This window comes from Emys orbicularis, chromosome 10 (assembly GCF_028017835.1).
Source record: "Emys orbicularis isolate rEmyOrb1 chromosome 10, rEmyOrb1.hap1, whole genome shotgun sequence".
Classification (NCBI taxonomy): Eukaryota; Metazoa; Chordata; order Testudines; family Emydidae; genus Emys; species Emys orbicularis.
The window spans coordinates 67,567,789-67,588,149 of record NC_088692.1 but is presented as its reverse complement, the minus strand read 5'-3'; the positions used below and the strand labels follow the sequence as shown (position 1 = coordinate 67,588,149).

At 43.6% G+C, this 20,361-nt stretch overlaps 1 protein-coding gene across 4 annotated transcripts in view; it reads right to left on the bottom strand.

The window, feature by feature from the left end:
- Positions 1 to 20,361, bottom strand: part of MYO5A (myosin VA) — a 105,151-nt gene that overhangs the window by 77,087 nt on the left and 7,703 nt on the right. For all 4 annotated transcript variants that reach the window (XM_065412371.1, XM_065412373.1, XM_065412374.1 and 1 more), the window contains exon 2: positions 1,424 to 1,580. In XM_065412371.1, the coding sequence (XP_065268443.1) occupies positions 1,424 to 1,580 (157 nt within the window). The remainder of the gene's footprint in view (positions 1 to 1,423; positions 1,581 to 20,361) is intronic.

Here is a 20,361-nt window from a genome sequence, read left to right as displayed (position 1 = left end):
ACAAGACTTTGCTTTGAAATGCCACACAGCACTGCAAACCAGGCAGAATTACCTTATGAGAGAATACATCAAAATCACATGTGCCACACTTGTGCTAGGGCAGTTATAGCGCCATCTGTGCTTTTGGGGAGTCAAGAAGTGCTTGAGCAAGGAGGAAAGAAGGAATAAAAAAAAGTTTATTTTAAAAAAATACTGGAAAAAGAAAAAAGGTGGCATCATTTGCATCAGAGTTAGTGATTTTTCCGTAATTTCACATATTTTAACCGTGAGCCTATGAGAAATCATATTAGCTTGAAAAACACTTACTACTTCAATATCTTCACTCTATACCACATGGATACTAAGTATCCACTGAGTCATCAATTGCTCTAGCATGGAGTTCCACTTTCTTAAGGCATACAGGTCATGTACACATGTTTTCTGCAGAGTTATTTATCTTAAGGAATTCCCCTGATATTTGTTTTTTCCCCTTGTTTCACTGTAGTTCCTTTACTGACCAATACTTCAGCTATAATTTGAAACTACAGGACAATTTTGCCAGCAAAAGAAGTACTGTAGTACAGCTAAATGGGAACACAGAGAGGATGATCATTAAGAACTGTTTCTGCTAGATCATGAGATCTTGTTTTTCAAGTTGTCCTCACGTCTGGCTGTAGAACAGTTATCCTGCAGCAATAGGGAAATTCCATATTTGTCTCACAATATATTGTCAGCACTCTTGCCTCTGGGCCAAAAGAACATGGGGTTGAAGTCCAGCCTAGTTAGCTAGTGGGGCACTGGTTCAGGAAGGGGATTATCCTCAACATTATAACAAGATCTCAATATTGCAAAGTGAATTTTTTTCTATTATATTTTAGCATCACAAGAACCAGTGTTTCATGCAGGTATAGATAGATGTTTTTCACTCTGTCTTCCCAATAAGAGTTATATTCCATAAAACTGAACTTTTGCGCTATACACCAAAACTTTTCCCAGTAAAGCAAAATGGAATAGAATATAACAATATATTACATTTGAAGGGCATCATTTAAAGATTCTATGGAAAAAAATATGGGTGTTAAACCTTCTGTGGATTTTACGTATCTCCCCCCGCCCCCACACACACTTCCTCCGCATTCATTTGGCTAGTGGTCTGAAAAATCAGTGTTATATAGCTACTTTGCTGTACTGAATTTGTCACATCCTCTTTCTTCCCCACCTCCTCCTGAACAGTGCACAAAAAGACATCTCAATTTAGAGCCCTTTCTGGGAAAGAGAGAGAAGACATGATATTATGGCAATCCTTATAAATTTTATCTTCAATCCAATGTTTGAATGCCTTAAAAAATCAATTGCATTTCTATTCACTGAGTGTTTGTAGTAGCTACCAATAGTAGCAGCAGAAGTAAGCATATAGGATAAGATAGTGCATCCGCTCTCTTACCTCCATGATAGGGTTGGAAGCCAGTACTTTCTCTTCAACATTAGCTTCACTGGCAGAACCACTTACAGTGGCAAAGTATCTCATGGCATACTTAGCAGAGACAGTCTTTCCTGCTCCAGATTCCCCACTTACAATGATTGACTGATTCCGTTCATCTCTGAAACACAAAAACATGTTAATTACCAGCTGTTTGCTAAAGTAGACCTATTTTTCATGTATCCAACTTGGCAACAACCCTTTCACCATATATGGTAACACTACATATAATGTGCATGCATATGGTTAAAAGAAGGCTGTTGATGATCTAGCTTCTTGTTGAGCTAACTGGGCCCTAGTGCTTGGCCAGGATGGGAATTCAGAATCAACACGGCCATTTCAGTCTGCTCTGACATTAGATTTCCTCCAAAGCACTTGACCCTGTAAATTAACTTGAGCTTCATCCTGTTTATCTCAATAACACATTGTAGTGCCTTCTATCCAGATTCCCGAAGTGCTTGACAAAGCTGGGTAATTATTACTGCCCCCATTTTACAGATGGGGAAATGAGTAGCATATTCAGAAACAAAAGGACTGTCTTCTAACTCCTGTTCTTCTTATGTAACCATAAGACAATTCTTCCTGTAACCCTATTCCCTGCATTTGTTCTAGACATTAGTGTTTTGAACAGTCTTGCTTGATTATTTAACAGCAGCTCTAGAGCTAAAAGCGTCCCTTTGTTGTAAGGCAATTTCTTCTTATTTTTTTAAAAATCTCCATTTGTTACCATTTTTTCCCCTTCCAAAGCGAGCCTTGCCCATAGCCTCTGGTTTGAGAAGCTCTACATCTAACGAACATGTAGCTTTGCCTGTGAAAACCACTGTTTAAAAAGATCCAAACCTTTTAAAGTGTTGTAACAATAAAAAGTATACATCACTTCTACAGAGCTTTAGATTTCCAGAGTAATGGACAAACTATAGCTAATAAGGTTTCAGACAGATATCCCTGTAAGTTAGGTAAGCATTATCTCTAATTTACAAATGGGAAAACTGAGAAAGAAAGGATAAATGACTTGCCCAAGAATGTATTGAGAATCATTCACAGAGCTGGGATTAGAGTTCAGGAGTTTGTTCCTAAGTCCCCAAACTCAATCCCCCAGACTATGATGTACAATAACTCTAAACGAAAGACCAGGCACGCATGTGTTCAGATGGAATATTTACAGCCTCCAGCTGCCTGCCAAAATCACCAGTGAATGCATGCTGAGATGGTATGAAAGAATACATATTTCATCTATCAGTCTAATAAAAAAACACTCAAAAGGATTCTTGTTTAAGCAGTCTGACAATACGCAAGAGATCTCAGGTTATACTTGTGAGGCTTTAAGGGGGGGGGGGGGAAGTCAGCGACCATAACAACCATGGTGAATACCGTACTAAATTAATAGACCATGTTATTTCTCTCCACCTTTTATCTGTCTCCAAAACTATTCCCAAAACTCCTGATAAGAACACAGCTCTAGTGTGTTTCATGCAGCACAGAGTTGTATACTAAAAGGACTATTTTCATCACACCTTTGAAAGAGACAAGGCCTGAATACAGTTAGTGGTAGAGCAGGTTGGCCACATCCTGGTAAAATGAAGCCAAAACTAAAGCAACAATCATTTAAATAAATAAGAAAAGGTTAACAAAGGAAAAACAAACCTATTTTGTTGTATGTTCTTAGCCTCTGGCCTATCAACATGTTAAGTATGAATGAATATAGCACAATTCTCATATTAAGCTGACAGGCTCAGAGAGAAAAGTCACGACAAAGTGCAACTACTCACCGTAACATCTGATAACAGGTAGTACAAGCCTATTGCTTGAAATTTTGCACCTGTCCAAATCCAATGAAAAAGAGCCTCTCCTGGCTAGAGTTGCCCATCCTCAAAAATCCTCCTTCAGTGCAATTTCCCCAAGGAAGATGCCAGGGAAATGTGGTTTGACTAGTTATTCCTACCCGCTTTGCAGCCACCAACCTGTTAGGATGCTTCCATTCTAAAGAACAAAAAAATCTAGTGCACCCACTCCAGTCTGAATGAATAAGGGAGGCAGGGTTATGGGACTTCCTGTGGCAAAAAAATCAAGGGTTTACATAGGAGAAGGAGGGAGAAAGACACTTACTCTTTTCCTCATTCCCTCATCAGAAACAGAGGCGTACTCAGTGGCTGTATACATAGGAGGAAGAGACTGTACCTCTGCTTATCAGGGGATGGTATGAGATGAACTGATTACTAGGGATGAAAAAGGAAAAGTAGAAAGAAACCTGTAGTAGTTCTTGAAGAACTTGCAAGTGGCCCAACCCAAAATACATCCCTTTCCTTTTGGTTTAATTGGTGTAACAGACAATGGGCTGGGTTCTCTCTCACATAGACAACGCCTACATTCTGTCAAAAATGGGTCAAAATGCAGAATAGCTTGTAGCCGTTTATTCCTCCGGTACTGCATAGCATGGAAAGAACAACGTCTCACTGTTCTTAGAACATGAAACTTATGGAGCAACCTCAACAGCCGGAGAACTCAGGAGATGTGCAATGAGATAACAAGTCTTTCGTTTCTCTGTCACCAGCTTTGATCCAGAAGAGGCCTATAGTGATCAAGAGTCATTATCATCCGCAGGTTGTTGAGTGACATACAAGAAATCTCAATCTGGTTCCTAGAGGACAGGAGCTCCCATCAAAAACCACCATAGCTGTATCTATACCATGCCCATCATGCACCTTAATTAGCAGCCCGGATGACAGTCTCAGAGAGGCCAAAGACTGAACAGCTATCAAGACTCAGTTGCCTTGTTACCCCTTGATGAAAGAGCTGAGGCAGGGCAGGATTCAGGAAGATTGGCAGGACATGTCAGGGAAGCTCATATTGCTACTGCCTGTGCCGGACAAGTTCTCTGGATAAACAGAGGACTTCAGTTCCAACTGCCAACCTAGCACCTTTCTTCAGGACTAAGTTCACTTACCACCCTAGGAAAGACATGTTGAAAATATTACATATAAATCTTTTACAAACTTTAACACTCAGGATTTGGATTAGTCCACATGTCCACACTCAGGATTTGTCCAAATGTCAAGCCTTGGCACCAGATCTATCTATATTATACACACACACAAATTTGCAAAGCTATAATCCCAGATAATATGGATTTATAACAGAAGTCCTGACAGAACACTGACTCTAGTTCCAGGAATGGAACACCATAATAAAAATGTCTCATTCTGTTCCTTATGTTTCCCAGGACGAGCACAAACTGCCATGAGAAGCCTGTTTGAGCTCAATCTGCTTCTCTTACTACAAGGCGTGTATACCTGTAGACTAATTACATACTGGAAAGTGCTGAAATATAGCATTTAATATGAAGATATCATTTAAAGAGCACCTTACAAATGATTATTTAATTATGATATCATGGTCTTTTCTGGACGTTAATGAAGCAACAGCGGCACAGGATCTAAAATGTTATTGGAAATCTGGAATAACAATGTTAACATCTGAGAGATCCAAAGAAGTCTCAGTTATGCTCCACTATTAGCTTTGAAGAGGAACAGTTTCCTTAGTGCCACAGCATGTGGACAAAAGAGAAGTTTCACTTTTAAGAAAAAATACAATAGGTGCCATTAAATCTGTGTCCACCTGCCCAGGATTATTATTATTATTACATTTTAAATTGTCTCCTGGATTTCAGACTCTAAACTGATACACAAATCAGCTCTTAGTGTTCTACCTCTTTTTTCTTCCTCCCAGCCTCGCAGTTTTATCCTCAGGACAGAGATTTGTTACATCATCCAGAATAGATCAAAATATGGATCAAATGGTTTTAAAGTCCTTGACAGGCACCATTTACAAAAACTATTTCAGCCAAGCATTAAAATGTTTACAGAAAAATAATATGCCTCTTTATCTCTCCACAATTAGCAACTCCAATTACTTTAAAAAGAAGAGGAAGATGGGAAGGATAAGCATGGCCAAATCGGGCTTAGTTCAAAATAAGTCATTAATTTTTCATCATCAGTAATCCGGGTAAAAGGATGGACAAGCAGACTTTGTGCTTGGACTGGTAAATTTTAATGACAATTTTACAAAGCTTCTAATTAAACGGTATAAAACTCTATTTATTGTATGACACAGGATGGTCAGACATTGTGAACAGAACTGAATAGAATTCAGGATATCTCCACAACAATGATGACAAGCAACATTTATGAGGAATCTTATTATCAGAGTGCCAAATGGAGAAGTAGATCAGCACTCTCCCTTCGTCCCTGGAAGTTTGAGTTCACAACTTACTTCCCAAAAGACATTTATCAGCTTTATACAACCACTGCACAATCTGATGCTAAAGACCCTTTCTACTTACCTGATGCCCAACAGCAAAACAGGAGTGCTACAGTATGGATTAACATGTAATATATGGAGAAAATGTTTTTTTAATATACAAATGAAATTGTCATCTCTTTCCCAGTGCAAAGTGGCTTGTAGGAAACAATCCTGCTTTGGCGGGGAGATGGAGTGGATAGTCTAATGCAGGGGTCGGCAACGTTCGGCACGCGGCTCGCCAGGGTAAGCACCCTAGCAGGCCGGGCCAGTTTATTTACCTGCTGACGCGGCAGGTTCGGCCGATCGCGGCCCCCACTGGCCGCGGTCCGCCATCCCGGACCAATGGGGGCAGCGGGAAGCCGCGGCCAGCACATCCCTCGGCCCGCGCCGCTTCCCGCCGCCCCCATTGGCCCAGGACGGTGAACCGCGGCAAGTGGGGGCCATGATCAGCCGAATCTGCTGCGTCAGCAGGTAAATAAACTGCCCCAGCCCGCTAGGGTGCTTACCCTGGCGAGCCGCGTGCCGAAAGTTGCCGACCCCTGGTCTAATGGCTTTATTCCCTTAAATAAGATTAGTAGTAGTAGTGACTACTACACCTGGGTTTCTAAAATTCACTAAAATCTAAGGGTAAGATTTTCAAATGCACTCAGCATTGAAGTAATTCTGCTTCCTTTTAAGTCAATGCTAAAGCAGCAGCTACCTATAGCCTAATTGGCTTGGACAAAGAAATACATCACAGTATGGAGCTCTGTTCAACAGAGTATTTCACTTCAGTGGGAGAGTCAGATTGTGCTATTTTGCATTTTAAGGATATAATTTTAGAAAGTACTATAGCCTGGGAAAAGAAAGGAGTAGAGGATTACTGACAGCAACCTCCAGGCTCAGACATACGTATATATAATATATTCCCTTCCAGTCACAGTTGCCAGAACTGCTATCAGACATTTTAAAAACAAACAAACAGAAACACAAGCTTTTAACAAATTCACATTCTAGGTTTGCTGTGAGGTATTTTGAGGTTTGCTGGTGAGTATGTTTTTTGCTTTTTATTTTACTGGTTCAAAATATCTAGAGCAGATATTCAAAAACAAAACCTTAGAGCCCACAGATCCTGAATGCCCAATGTTTGTATTAATGCCCAATGCAAAGACAAACCAGACTAGGAATAAAAATATTTAGAGTTTATTTCATAGTTTATGACCCTTTCAGAAAAGGCTGTGAACAATTAACGTGTCTTGGCCAGAATCATGGAAATTGTGCATGCAAATGACCACTTGGACCATTTGCATGCACAACTGTAATAGTATGCACATTTTGTGTGCACCCTTCTCTACAAATATTAACTAGTTAATCCTCACTACCATCCTGGAAGATAGGTGTTAACAATCCTATTTTACAAATGTAAAAACTAAGATCACACAGCAAACCACAGGCAAAGATGAAATTATAGCTGCAGAGTTCTTGACTTCCAACCCCATTTTTATTCCTGTAGACCACAAAATCTCCTGGCTCTGGCTCCCAAACTGAATGAATTTTCAGGTTAAGAAGTAGATGCTTTATAGTATTGAAACCAACATTTCCAAAACAAACAGTTTGAATGTTTTAGGATAGTCAAGATGTATAGAATGAAATGGCATGAAAGTGGCCCAATGAATATATACTTCCTGTCTGCTACACACATACCAAAAGAAAGTCCCCCTTGGGCCCAAATTTTTGAACTAGCTGCACTCAAATACTAAATAGCTACTTCTCAGTGGTTATTTCAGTGGGACCTAGAGAAGCACAGAGCTGTCTATTTTATCCATTTCAACAAAGCACAGTTTTTATCCATGTGATCAACAAAACATAGTTTGGTTTTTCCATGGCTGATGGCTAGGCTACATCACTTCATCCTGTCCTTAAGGTTCATGGCCGTAAACCAAACAACAAAATTAATGAAATAATTATTACGTTCTTGAAAAAAATATGTAGGTAGAATAGAATTTGAGATTTTGGTATCACTTATAAACCTAGGGCTTGACTACTTGAAAGACCTCCTCTCTCCTCATGCCATACTGCAACAACTGAGATCAACAGAGGTGCTCCAGGGGAAGCCACCTCAGGATGAAAGGAGAGAGGATAGCTAGTAGGGCACATTGAATGAGATCAGCTTAGGAACTTGCTTCCCCTTTGATCCAAAACAGCCTGAGTCTTTTGATCTGGAGGGCTCTTTTTTTAATGGAGGCTTTTGGAGAAGGATCTTTTGGTTTTTATTAATTTTATATTTTTAATTTATGGAGGCTTTTGAAGCTGTTTGAAGAGTAATACTTAAGGGATTATTTTCTTCTCCCATTTCCTGTGCTGAAAGGTTTAATGAGTCTTCTGCCATATTTTGAGGGGGTCACCATTGGCTTCTTGTTTTCATATTTTATGGTGTTTATGTCACTGGTAAGGGCATCTACAGGATAGAACAGGCTTTTAGTTCTTAAACAAACGGAGAGTAAATAGTTGTTGGAGGGTCTGAATCTGCAGTCCTTGAAGACTCCAAACTCCCAATGCCTTCAGGACAAGATCAGGCCCATAAGTATCTTTTAGTTAATCAATTATAGTGTCGCCTCTTCCTCTTACTTCAGATTCTCTCCTGCAAGTCTGTGGTAGAGAAATGCTTACTAACCTGAAACTGCTTTGGACATTCAAACAGTGAGTTTTAATTTATCAAAGAACTCTTGAAAGCTAGCCTGATGCAAGCTCACAAGGGAGACAGCCGGTGACTCAGAGGAACCTGTGGGATAGATTCTCCTTTAAACACATACAAATAATTCCCATTAACATCAGTGAGAGTCATGCCTATGATGGGCAGAACAGGAACCTGTTTGCTTCCTCAGTGATGTGTCAGCCTACAGTTGAATTATAGCAGCAGGTAAACCAACCCAAGAAAATAACTTATGCCAGCACATTTTGATAATTTTTTTTAAATGATGAAAAGTCAAATTAAAGTCAGTTTTGGAACTATCACACACTTGAAGTCTTGCTTTATAGTATACTGTCAGTCGCAGGTCCAATTATATCCATATGATTTAATACACAGAAACATTAACACCATTTAAATCAGACACATTTGCTCACCTCTTACATTGTTAAAACACAGGCACAGATTTCAAAACTGTGCATGCACAAATACATGCATATAATATGTGCAACTGCCCGATGTGTGGCTATGACCAATCAGATGTCTGCCCTTACCCTGCTAGTATCACAGTACGACACAATTCTAAAAGAAGCTGGCATCCTATTTTTTGGAATCTGTCAACTTATAAAGTGCCTTATCAAGCTGAGTAAGTGAAGATCAGTTATGTCCTATGAAGTTGCTCTGAAAAGCTCTGCTCCTGTGGAGTATGGGAGCGTCAACCATGCAGGTCCCTGGTTGATGAGAGTAAGGAAATCAGGTTTGAACAGTGACTTGAAAATGAAACACACTGTGTAAGTACTAAGTATTATAATAATAACTCCATTAATTGTTAAAATAATTTTCTTAAATAACTTGCAAACTTAGTGAAATGCTAAAATGGATGTTAAAATATAGCGAGTCATTGAAGTTTTGGTGAAGAAGTGAGGAGGCAAAAGAAGAATATCTAAAACTATCCTCTTCTCCCTCAAAAAACATAAGATTAACACACGCAAAAAAAATTTGTTCAGAGATCAGAGTGTAATACCTACTGAGTTATTTGCTTCTTTGCCATTTGATATTTCTTCAGAAGATCCTGATACCTAATTGTGTGTGTGTGTATATATACACACATCACCAAGGGCCAAATACATCTTTGGTGTAACACTATTAATTCCAGTGGAGTTACATCTGTGATGAACTCTACCCATCATGTTTCCAACTGACCAAGAGTTTTAAACAAGAAGTTTAAAAACAAGAAGTTTTAAACAAGAAGTTTAAGTTAATCTGAAGAAGTGGGCTGTAGCCCACGAAAGCTTATGCTCAAATAAATTTGTTAGGTCTGGTCTACACTAGGAGTTTATGTCGAATTTAGCGCCGTTACATCGAATTAACCCTGCACCCGTCCACACCACGAAGCTATTTAGTTCGACATAGAGCTCTCTTAAATTCGACTTCTGTACTCCTCGAAAACGAGAGGAGTAGCGCTAAATTCGAAATGGCAATATCGAATTAGGCTAGGTGTGGATGGAAATCGACGGTAATAGCTCCGGGAGCTATCCCACAGTGCACCACTCTGTTGACGCTCTGGACAGCACTTCGAGCTCGGATGCTCTGACCAGCCACACAGGAAAAGCCCCGGGAAAATTTGAATTCCTTTTCCTGTCTGGGCAGTTTGAATCTCATTTTCTGTTTGGACAGCGTGGAGAGCTCAGCAGCACTGGCAACGATGCAGAGCTCTCCAGCAGAGATGGCCGTGCAATCTAATAGAAAGAGGGCCCCAGCATGGACTGATCGGGAAGTCTTGGATCTCATCGCTGTGTGGGGCGATGAGTCCGTGCTTTCAGAGCTGCGCTCCAAAAGAAGGAATGCAAAGATCTACGAGAAGATCTCTAAAGCCATGGCAGAGAGAGGATACAGCCGGGATGCAACGCAGTGCCGCGTGAAAATCAAGTAGCTGAGACAAGGCTACCAAAAAACCAAAGAGGCAAACCGACGCTCCGGATCCCAGCCCCACACATCACGTTTCTACGAGGCACTGCATTCCATCCTAGGTGCGGCCGCCACCACTACCCCACCACTGACCGTGGACTCTGAGGATGGGATATTGTCCACGGCCGGTTCCTCGTCGGAAATGTTAGCGGACGGGGAAGATGAGGAAGGAGATGAGGAGGACGAGGCAGTCGACAGCGCTTGCACCGCTGATTTCCCCAACAGCCAGGAGCTCTTCATCACCCTTACCGAGATCCCCTACCAACCGTCCACAGCCGTTACCCCGGACACCGAATCAGGGGAAGGATCAAGCAGTGAGTGCTTTAAACATCTAAACATTTAATTTTAACATAACTGGAATATTTATATTGTTAAGAATGGGCTTTTCATTCACTCATTTAAACATAGAAACTTTTATTTATAACAAAACAGGAATATTAACTATATCAGCAATTGGGTGTTCATGATTTCTTTGGCTTAGTCAACTATTTAGTCCCAACTATGTATAAAAAAATCAAATAATGTCCGGATTTTCATGATTAGTCCACCACAGGACGCTCCACTCTGTAGTCCCTTCTAGTGCAGTTAAACGAAAAGACGGTCAATATGCCCGGGAATTGACAGAGAGTCCTCCTGGGATAGCTCAGCATAGCTCTCCTGGAGGTACCGCTCAAGCATGCGCATCAGGTTCCGTGGCAGGGCGATCTTGTTCGGTCCACCGTGGTAACACACGTTCCCACGCCATGAGTCTATTAAGTAGTCCGGGATCATGGCACGGCAGAGCATGGCGGCATACGGCCCTAGCCTCTGCATGCTCTCCCGAAGCATCCGTCCCCTCTCGCTCTCCGAGATCCTCATTAGCGTTATGTCGCACATGACGCCCTGCTTTAAATTAGGGAGGGGAATGTTAGTATTGGGACTGCTTTACAGCCACGCGGTGGAGGCGGCAGAGGGGCAGCATACAGGGATCTTTCCCTGGGACAGCCGCGAGGTGGTGGGACAGGGGCAGAGCTCATGCTTCCCTGATTGCTGCCAGCAGAGAGTGGCCTTGCTTTCAGTGCGAAAGGAGCCCAGTGCTACTATTAAATTTTTAAGCTGCCACAAGTCTACGGCTTACCATGTTTTCCTGCAACAAAAGTAGAGGTGTCCTGCCACGCTTCTCTGATCGCAACTGCAAGACCCCAGGCACTGAAGGCGAGGGCCGAAAATTCGACCTTGTCCTAAGTGCGCATGTGAAAAGTGCAGTGCATGGTGTTGTTCACAGAGAAAGACTATGTTCTTTGTTAGCAACTTCATTTATCTGTCTCAGGAATTCACTCCCTTTTTCCCATTCCCACAGACACATCTGCGACTGTCTCCCAACCCAGCCTGGCATCACACTCCCAGAGGCTAGCGCAGATTAGGAGAAGGAAGAAGACGACGCGTGAGGACATGTTTTATGAACTTATGGACTGCTCACGAGAGCAGGCAGCCCAGACGACACAGTGGAGGGAGAACTTGTCACAAATGCACCGAGCAGTCATGGAACGGGAGGAGAGGTGGCGCCAGGAGGACCAGCAGGCTACTCAAACCCTGCTTGGACTAATGAGGGAGCAAACGGAGACGCTCCGGCGCCTAGTGGATGTTCTGCAAGACCGGAGGCAGGAGGACAGAGCCCTGCTGCTGTCTATCTCTAACCGCCCTCCCCCGCCACCAAGTCCCACACCCCCCTCACCAAAAGTCCAAAGAAGGAGGGGCGGCAAGGGCCGTTAAAACTTTCAGTCAGCCCCTGCAGACTGCTGCAGCAATAGAAGGCTCTCGTTCCACAAAGTTTGAAAAGTCCTTTCCTACCCATCTCACACAAGCCCCCGTCCAAGTTTCCTCCCCCCCCTTTTCATGTGCGGTTCATAATAAAACATCTGTTTCTGTTAAGTACTGTTTCCGAGAGTGTCTTTTAGAGGGGATTCTGTCTGAAGGGGGGGAAGGGGTTTGTTACTTGGACAGGACAGTCACCTTTAGCAGGCTACAGAGGCGGGGGCAGGTCCAGCATCAGGACACATACACAGTGCAGTCAACAGTTACCCTGGTCAGTCTGGGAGGCGGTTTTCATGTTCTGGGGGGCGGGGGGGTTGATCTGTGACTTTGTGGCGGGGGAGGGCAGTTAGAGATCTTATGCCGCGGTCCTTATCCTGGATCACAGAGCCACGCAGCAGGGGGTCTGTAACCCTCCGCCCCCTGCCAGAAAGTCACTTGGCCGACACATACACGCAGTCCCGCCCAGGACTGCTGGCAGGCTCCGTTGAAACAACCAATCCAGCACTGCGGAGCCTGTCATTCCAGGAGTTTAGAAGCATCATTTGCATCAAAACACTAAACCCGCCCCCCCGCCACAGTCTGCGTCCCCGGTTTAAAACATTCCCGCGAAAACAGTAAGAAAGAGAACCTTGTTCATTAACAAAACGGAACAGATTTTATTTGTTGGGAAGGTGGTGAAGGGGGTATGTAACTTGGAAGGATAGTGAACAGTAACTGGGTAAAGAAACGGGGGCAGGTTCAGCATCTGTGTCCACAAACTAAACAGTCACTGGAGACCCTGCTCAGTCAGGAACCTGGCTTTCAAAGCCTCCCTGATGCATAGCGCGTCCCGCTGGGATCTTCTAATCGCCCGGCTGTCTGGCTGGGCGTACTCAGAAGCCAGGCTACTTGCCTCAACCTCCCACCCCGCCATAAAGGTCTCCCCCTTGCTCTCACAGAGATTGTGGAGCATACAGCAAGCAGCTATCACAATGGGGATATTGGTTTCGCTGAGATCACAGCGAGTGAGTAAGCTTCTCCATCTCCCCTTGAGACGGCCAAAAGCACACTACACCACCATTCTGCACTTGCTGAGCCGGTAGTTGAAGAGTTCTTTCCCTGAGTCCAGTGCGCCAGTGTAGGGCTTCATGAGCCAGGGCATTAGCGGGTATGCAGGGTCCCCGAGGATCACTGTTGGCATCTCCACATCCCCAACAGTTACTTTGTGGTCCGGGAAGTAAAGACCTTCCTGCAGCCGTCTAAACAGACCTGAGTTCCTGAAAACCCGAGCGTCATGAACCTTGCCAGGCCATCCAACGTTGATATTTGTAAAACGTCCCCGATGGTCCACCAGTGCTTGCAGCACCATGGAAAAGTATCCCTTTCTGTTTATGTACTGGCTGGCCTGGTGGTCCGGTCCCAGGATAGAGATGTGAGTCCCATCTATAGCCCCACCGCAGTTTGGGAATCCCATCTCGGCAAAGCCATCTATGATGAGCTCCACATTTCCCAGGGTCACTACCTTTGATAGCAGTACCTTGACGATTGCCTTGGCTACTTGCATGACAGCAACCCCCACGGTAGACTTGCCCACACCAAAGTGGTTAGCGACTGACCGGTAGCTGTCTGGCGTTGCAAGCTTCCAGAGGGCTATGGCCACTCGCTTCTGGACAGTCAGGGCTGCTCGCATCCGGGTGTCCTTTCGCTTCAGGGCAGGGGACAGCAACTCACACAGTTCGAGGAAAGTCCCCTTCCGCATGCGAAAGTTGCGCAGCCACTGGGATTCATCCCAGACCTGCAGCACTATGCGGTCCCACCAGTCCGTGCTTGTTTCCAGGGCCCAGAATCGCCGTTCCACAGTATCCACAAGACCCAGTGACACCGAGATGTCCTGGGCGCTGGGTCTCATGTTTTCTGAGAGGTCGGAGCTAGTGTCCAACTTCATGCCGTCATGGTGGTGTCGTAGCCTCCTCTCCTGATTTCTCTGCAGCTGCCTCTGGTAAAGGTGGATGAGAAGCTGCGAGGCGTTGAGAACTGCCACAACTGCAGCGATGGTCGCAGCGGGATCCATGCTCGCACTGCTGTGGCGTCCGCGCTGTCAGTAATCAGAAAAGTGCGCGAACTGATTTCCCACCGGCGCTTTCAGGGAGGGAGGGAGGGCGGGAGAGACGGACGGATGACGACAGGCACCCAAAAGCAGCCTCGACACATTTTTTTACCCAGAAGGCATTTGGGGCTCGACCCAGAATTCCAATGGGCAGCGGGGACTGCGGGAACTGTGGGATAGCTGCCCACAGTGCACCGCTTCCAATGTCGACGCTTGCCCCGTTAATGTGGACTCACAAAGTCTCACAAAGTCGAATTACTGTCCTTAGTGTGGACACACACGTTCGACTTTGTAATATCGATTCCACATAGTCGAATTAACTAAAATCGAAGTACTCTCGTAGTGTAGACATACCCTTAGTCTCTAAGGTGCCACAAGTACTCCTGCTCTTTTTGCGGATACAGACTAACATGGCTGCTACTCTGAAACAAGTTATTTACTGAGGCTCAATATAGCCACAAAACTGATTTTATTGATATGAACAAATCTCAGTCAAGTCTGGTATCTTCAAATGCCTGTATAACTACATAAACCCTAATGAAAATATTTCATTAACATCTTTCCTGCTTCCATATAAAGTGTTAATTTAGGGTCTCTTCTTGGAATAAAATAGCCAGGTAAAAGCTTTCAAACTCCTTTCTTGGGAAATCTGAGTTCTTTTCCCCAGTGCAATGTGGCAGAGCTGTCCAAGTAGTTAATATCAATAGCAAATTAAAAATTCTTCATAATATTGCATTTTCTCTGACCTTCACACAAAGCAATTTATTAAACTTACAGTGGGAGACAAAAAAGTGTTGCTTGGGTTGAATGTACTGTTATTTTTAGGAGGAGTGCACTGAAGACACCCCAAAAAAGGCATCTAGGAGAGAGACCTTAACTTTGCAGGAATGTGGCACCTCTACCATCTTGTTTCCTCCTTCCCCCACCCCCCCAAAATGGGCAGGTATCTCAAAAGAGACCAGTTCTCCACATCTGACTTGCTGCATTAATTAGAACAAGATGGATTTTTTTAATCTTTGTATTTTGGGGGCTTCTTCCCATCTCCCCCCCCCCCAAATAAAACAATATCCTGGATTAAATACTAATGTTCTTATTGAAGCATAACTGCCACTAAAATCAGCAGGAGTTATGCTGAATTAAGGACTTTAGGATTAGCTCCCTTCTATTTATCTACATTTGGTTTTACAGTAATTTTCTAATAAAATGTTTTAAAAAGTAAAACAGTCTTTCACTGGCAGGGCCGGCTCTAACTTTTTTGCTGCCCCAAGCAGCAAAAAAAAGCGCTGCCCCCTGAGCTCCCCCCCGCCGAGCGCCGCGCCGCCGGAACCCCCCCCCCGAGCGCCGCGCCCCCCCGCCGAGCGCCGCGCCGCCGGAGCCCGCCCCCCCTGCCGAGCGCCACGCCGCCGGAACCCCCCCCCCCCGAGCGCTGCGCCCCGTGCCGGCCCCCCCCCGAGTGCCGCGCCGCCGGAGCGCCCCCCCCCCCGCGGAATGCCACGCCGCACTGCCCCCCCCCCCCCGCGCCACCCCAAGATTGGCCGCCCCTTACCAGGTGCCGCCCCAAGCATGTGCTTGGTTGCCTGGTGCCTGGAGCTGGCCCTGTTCACTGGTTACACACTGCATCTGCAGGGACTTGAGATCTTACACAATGTTGATATGACCAGGGCACTTTCCACTGAACAGAAGAGTCTGGTAATAGAGGAATGCAGGGTTGAGGCTAAAGAATAGGAAGAGTGATCAGGGACTTGAGTAAGACACTTCCATGGCATAAGATGTTTCGGAGGCTAGGGAGCACCTATGTATTATTGAGAGAATGGAATAACCAAAACAAGTTGTTTATACGCTGCTTAATGAGGCGGCAGACTACATGGATTAGTGTGTTGGCCTGTACACCTTCTCACTATAGGCATAATCCAAGGGCAACTGACGTCCAAAGGATTATTTCACATTGACTTCAATGGGTGCTAGATAGAGAAAAGAAGGACATGGCAATGGCGCAGAAAAAGCCGTTACCTTATACACTGCAGTATGTAAAGTCTGGCGGAAGTTTAGTTTTGCAGAGTGTCATTCATAAATAAAGGATCGAAGTTTTAAAGCACACACAACCAGCAAGGGGTGCAAGCCATGTGTGCCCCATTACACCAGCAAAATTTTGCATTTGTGCATCACTTCGGAAACTGCATATGCAACTTCTTGTTTTCTCCACTGTGTATTTTTGTAGGTGCAAATGAGGTTGTACACGTGTAGCGCTGCTCACCCATTGTGAAGGTCTTTGGAAACTGAGCCCATACTATGCAGCAGGAAGTGTGAGGCCTGTTAAAGCCATTTTAAAAATTGGCAACTATGCAAGCCAGAAATTGCTTTTCAAGTAGAAGTAATGTAACTGTTTCTTTAAAAAAGAGCAATTTTCTAAAGCTCTTAGACCAAACGAAAGCAGCACCAGATTAAAATGTGCCTTTTCTAAATTCGTTCAGCATTCCAGTGACTTATCACATTGGGTATGGGGAACAAGATTTTGCCCTTTGTTAATCTTGTGAACATACTATTTTGATAACAATTCTCTTCAAGCACTAAGTTAGTTCATTATCCTGTGGTTTTCTGGATTTGGCTCCCTAGTCTCCTTAATGCCAAAATGTTCCCCATCTCTTTGACCTCATCTCTCCTTATTTTCCAATTCAGCAAATATATTCCTCAAAGAGCAGACTTACTTTCTCCTGCCTCATCTTGCCTCTTGAGGAAGGTGGCCAGGTCCTTCCCCTGGGCTGCCACCATTATCTGTAAAAACCTTCTCTGCAACTAGCGGATTCCCCAACAAATACTATTTCAAAACTCACCTCTTATCCATAACCCATGACTCCTATCCTGCTCTAACAAACATATTCTTACTCCTTATGTCTCTTAGTTTTCTGACAATCATTCTCCCCCAAACTTGACCATAACCACCTCCTTCACTTCTGAGCCACATCATCTTTGAATTCTATCCACATCTCTGCAATGATGAATAATTCACTTGTATTTGCACATACAGAAGGGTGTGGTGTAATATGGATAATTATTCTTTCAGCCCTGAAAGGGCTGTTGTGAGGATTAATTAGATAATGTTTGTAAGACACTTTGAAGGTGTACACGCTTTGTAAGCTCTAAGTATTATTAGTAGAGCCTACGTTGCTCTGAAGCAGTCACTGGCATTTTTGTATGAACATTATGAATAAAGAAATTACATATTAGTGCAAACCGCCGTGTATGCCTTTACACATCACAAAACTTGTGCCACTACTCCCGTTACAGAGCTAACATGCTGCATTTCCGCAGCCTGGTCTATTCTTGACTGCTCTCTCTCTCTGCCCTGAATACTATCCAGCTCCAACATGCCCTGACCTGAAGTACTCTTCCCTTCACAGAAGCAATGCAGCAGGTTCTCCCCACCTCTGACATGTGTTTGATTTTACCCTGAGTCATGACAACAGGTCCTGTATTACCAGCCAGAAGACAATTTTCCCCCTAACTACAATAGAACCTCAGAGTTACGAAGATCACAGTTATGAACTGACTGGTCAACCACTCACCTCATTTGGAACTGGAAGTACACAACCAGGCAGCAGAGATATTAAAAAAAAAGAAAAAAAAAAAAAGAAAAGCAAGTACAGTAGTGTTAAATATAAACTACTTAAAAAAAAAAAAAAAGTTATTTTTTTTTTGACAAGGTAAGGAAACTGTTTCTGTGTCTGTTTCATTTAAATTAAGGTTTAAAACAGCATTTTTCTCCTGCATAGTAAAGCTTCAAAGCTGTATTAAGCAAATGTTCAGTTGTAAATTTTTGAAAGAACAACCCTAATGCTTTGTTCAGAATAGGAACATTTCAGAGTTATGAACAACCTCCATTCCCAAGGTGTTTGTAACTCTGAGGTTCTACTGTATTTCATGCTTAATAAGCATGAGAGGCAAGTAAGACAAAATATGCCTCAGTTTCACCATTGTAAAAATGTCCATTATTATACCTGCCTACTTCAGAGGGATGTGTTGGGATTAGTTAGCGAATGTCTGTAAAATGCTTGCCAGACATGAAGCCCTTTGCATGCGTTAAATATTACGCCATGTCTATGCTTAGGAGACCACACCCCCAACATGGCAAAACACAGACATATAAAATATGTAAGATGAGGTTTACTTTTTGTATTAAAAAAAAGATTAGTTTGGGGAAAATGTGTTACCATGAAGACTCTGCAGCTGAAGACACTGCTGACCACACACAGATTTGTAACTCACTTAAAAGTTAGGCAGCAGGACCTACTGAATAGACCACTAGACCAGGACTTGGGAAACATGGATTCTATTCCCACCTCTGCATCTGGCCCATTGGGTGACCTTGGGCAAGCCACTTCCCCTTCCCGTGCCTCGGTTTCCCCCTCGTAATATGGGGATAACGATACTGACCTCCTTTGTAAAGTGCTTTGCAATCTACAGATTAAAACCACTATGTATGAGCGAGGTATTATTAACTCATCACTCCAGATTTTATGCTTGAGAAACAGACTTGCTGAGAATTCAGCTATGCTCTTTTCAGTACAAAGGACTGAAGCTCCTTAAGTCTGTCAATCTTCTGTGACTCTGTGCAACAGCGACTTGCTAAAAGCTTTAAGGAACAACCTTGAAAATAGCATGTACAGTTTCTAAACAAACAAGACATATGAACAGCAAATCATGTAGTTTACAATTTTAATTGCATCCAGGAAGTGTAGCTCTAGAATGTAAAAATACCAAGAGGTGAAACTATAATTGATTAACTGTAGTTTTTCTGGACATACTGAACACATACAAATGGAGAAAACTGGGGTCAGCACCGGCTCCAAAATCACGATAGATTGCACTCTGGAGGGGCACAAAGATGACCCAGCAAAATGAAACTGATTTCCCTAGGGATTAGTCGGTTGAGGTCACTGCTGCAACAGGCTGCTAAAGCTTATTGCACAGAAACCAGCAGGACACCTCATATGAACTCCAGGCTCCAATTATAACCACATTTAACCCTTTAACTGCCTGCAGACAATCATTAGTCCAAACAAGCGGGACAAAAGACCAGATGTCAATTATGACATATCATAGCTGCACCCTCGAGACACAACAGTCAGCAAGCAGGGAATCCCAGTATAGGGTGGGTTACACTTCCTTCATAATTCACAAATACACTTACCTTCAGCAGGAAAGGACATTTTCCTTTTTCATTCTAATTTTATCAATACAACCCTAAACTAAATTACTCCAGTGAGATGCTGCAGATTCATATAACACCATCATCGTTCTGTTCTGTTTGTACAGCACCTAGCACAATGGAGTCCTGGTCCATGAATGGGCAGAGCCTCTGCATGCGCACAAGTGTGAAGAGCTGCTTTACCTCCCCTCCCCTAAGCACCCTGCAGGGGAGAGTGGTCCATCCACCAAAGAGACATTGGGAGATAGTCATCAGTCCTTCTCCACAAGAAGATGACAGTAGGTAGGGACATTGGGAAGTTGTCAGAAAAGTATCTTGCACAGAGCCTGCAGGATAGAGGGAACCCATGTGGGGACAAAAGGTTGTGTAAGATGGTGGAGTCTCCCCAGTCCAATAAGCCAGGTATATTTCCAGATTCTGAACTCTCCGAGATTCTGCAATCACAACATTCATATGTAATTTTTCCACGTTGAGGCTGGTCTACCATCTTTATTATGATGAGATCAGTTTGCTGTGTGCTCTGATACGTAGTCTGACTATGTTAATACTATGGATTGCAATTTATTCCCTTTTGTGGTCATATAGTGTGCAGGTTATAAGAATCAGTAATGGTTTGGGGACACTATTCTAAACAGGGTGGCTTGTCAGTCGCCACACCACAACTATAATACCCTCTGCACATTCTGGCTCCTCCAAATTCTGGTTAAGAGAGAGTCGCCATCTCCATTTGAGAGCTTTCTGCATCTCCAGAGTCTGTGGAAGGAGAATGAGCTTGCAACAGCTGAACCAGTAGCTGAGCCAAAGGAGGACTCCATTACTGGTAAAAACAGAACAGGAAATGGCAGATTCCACTACTTCCATATTAACCCCAGGATACTGAC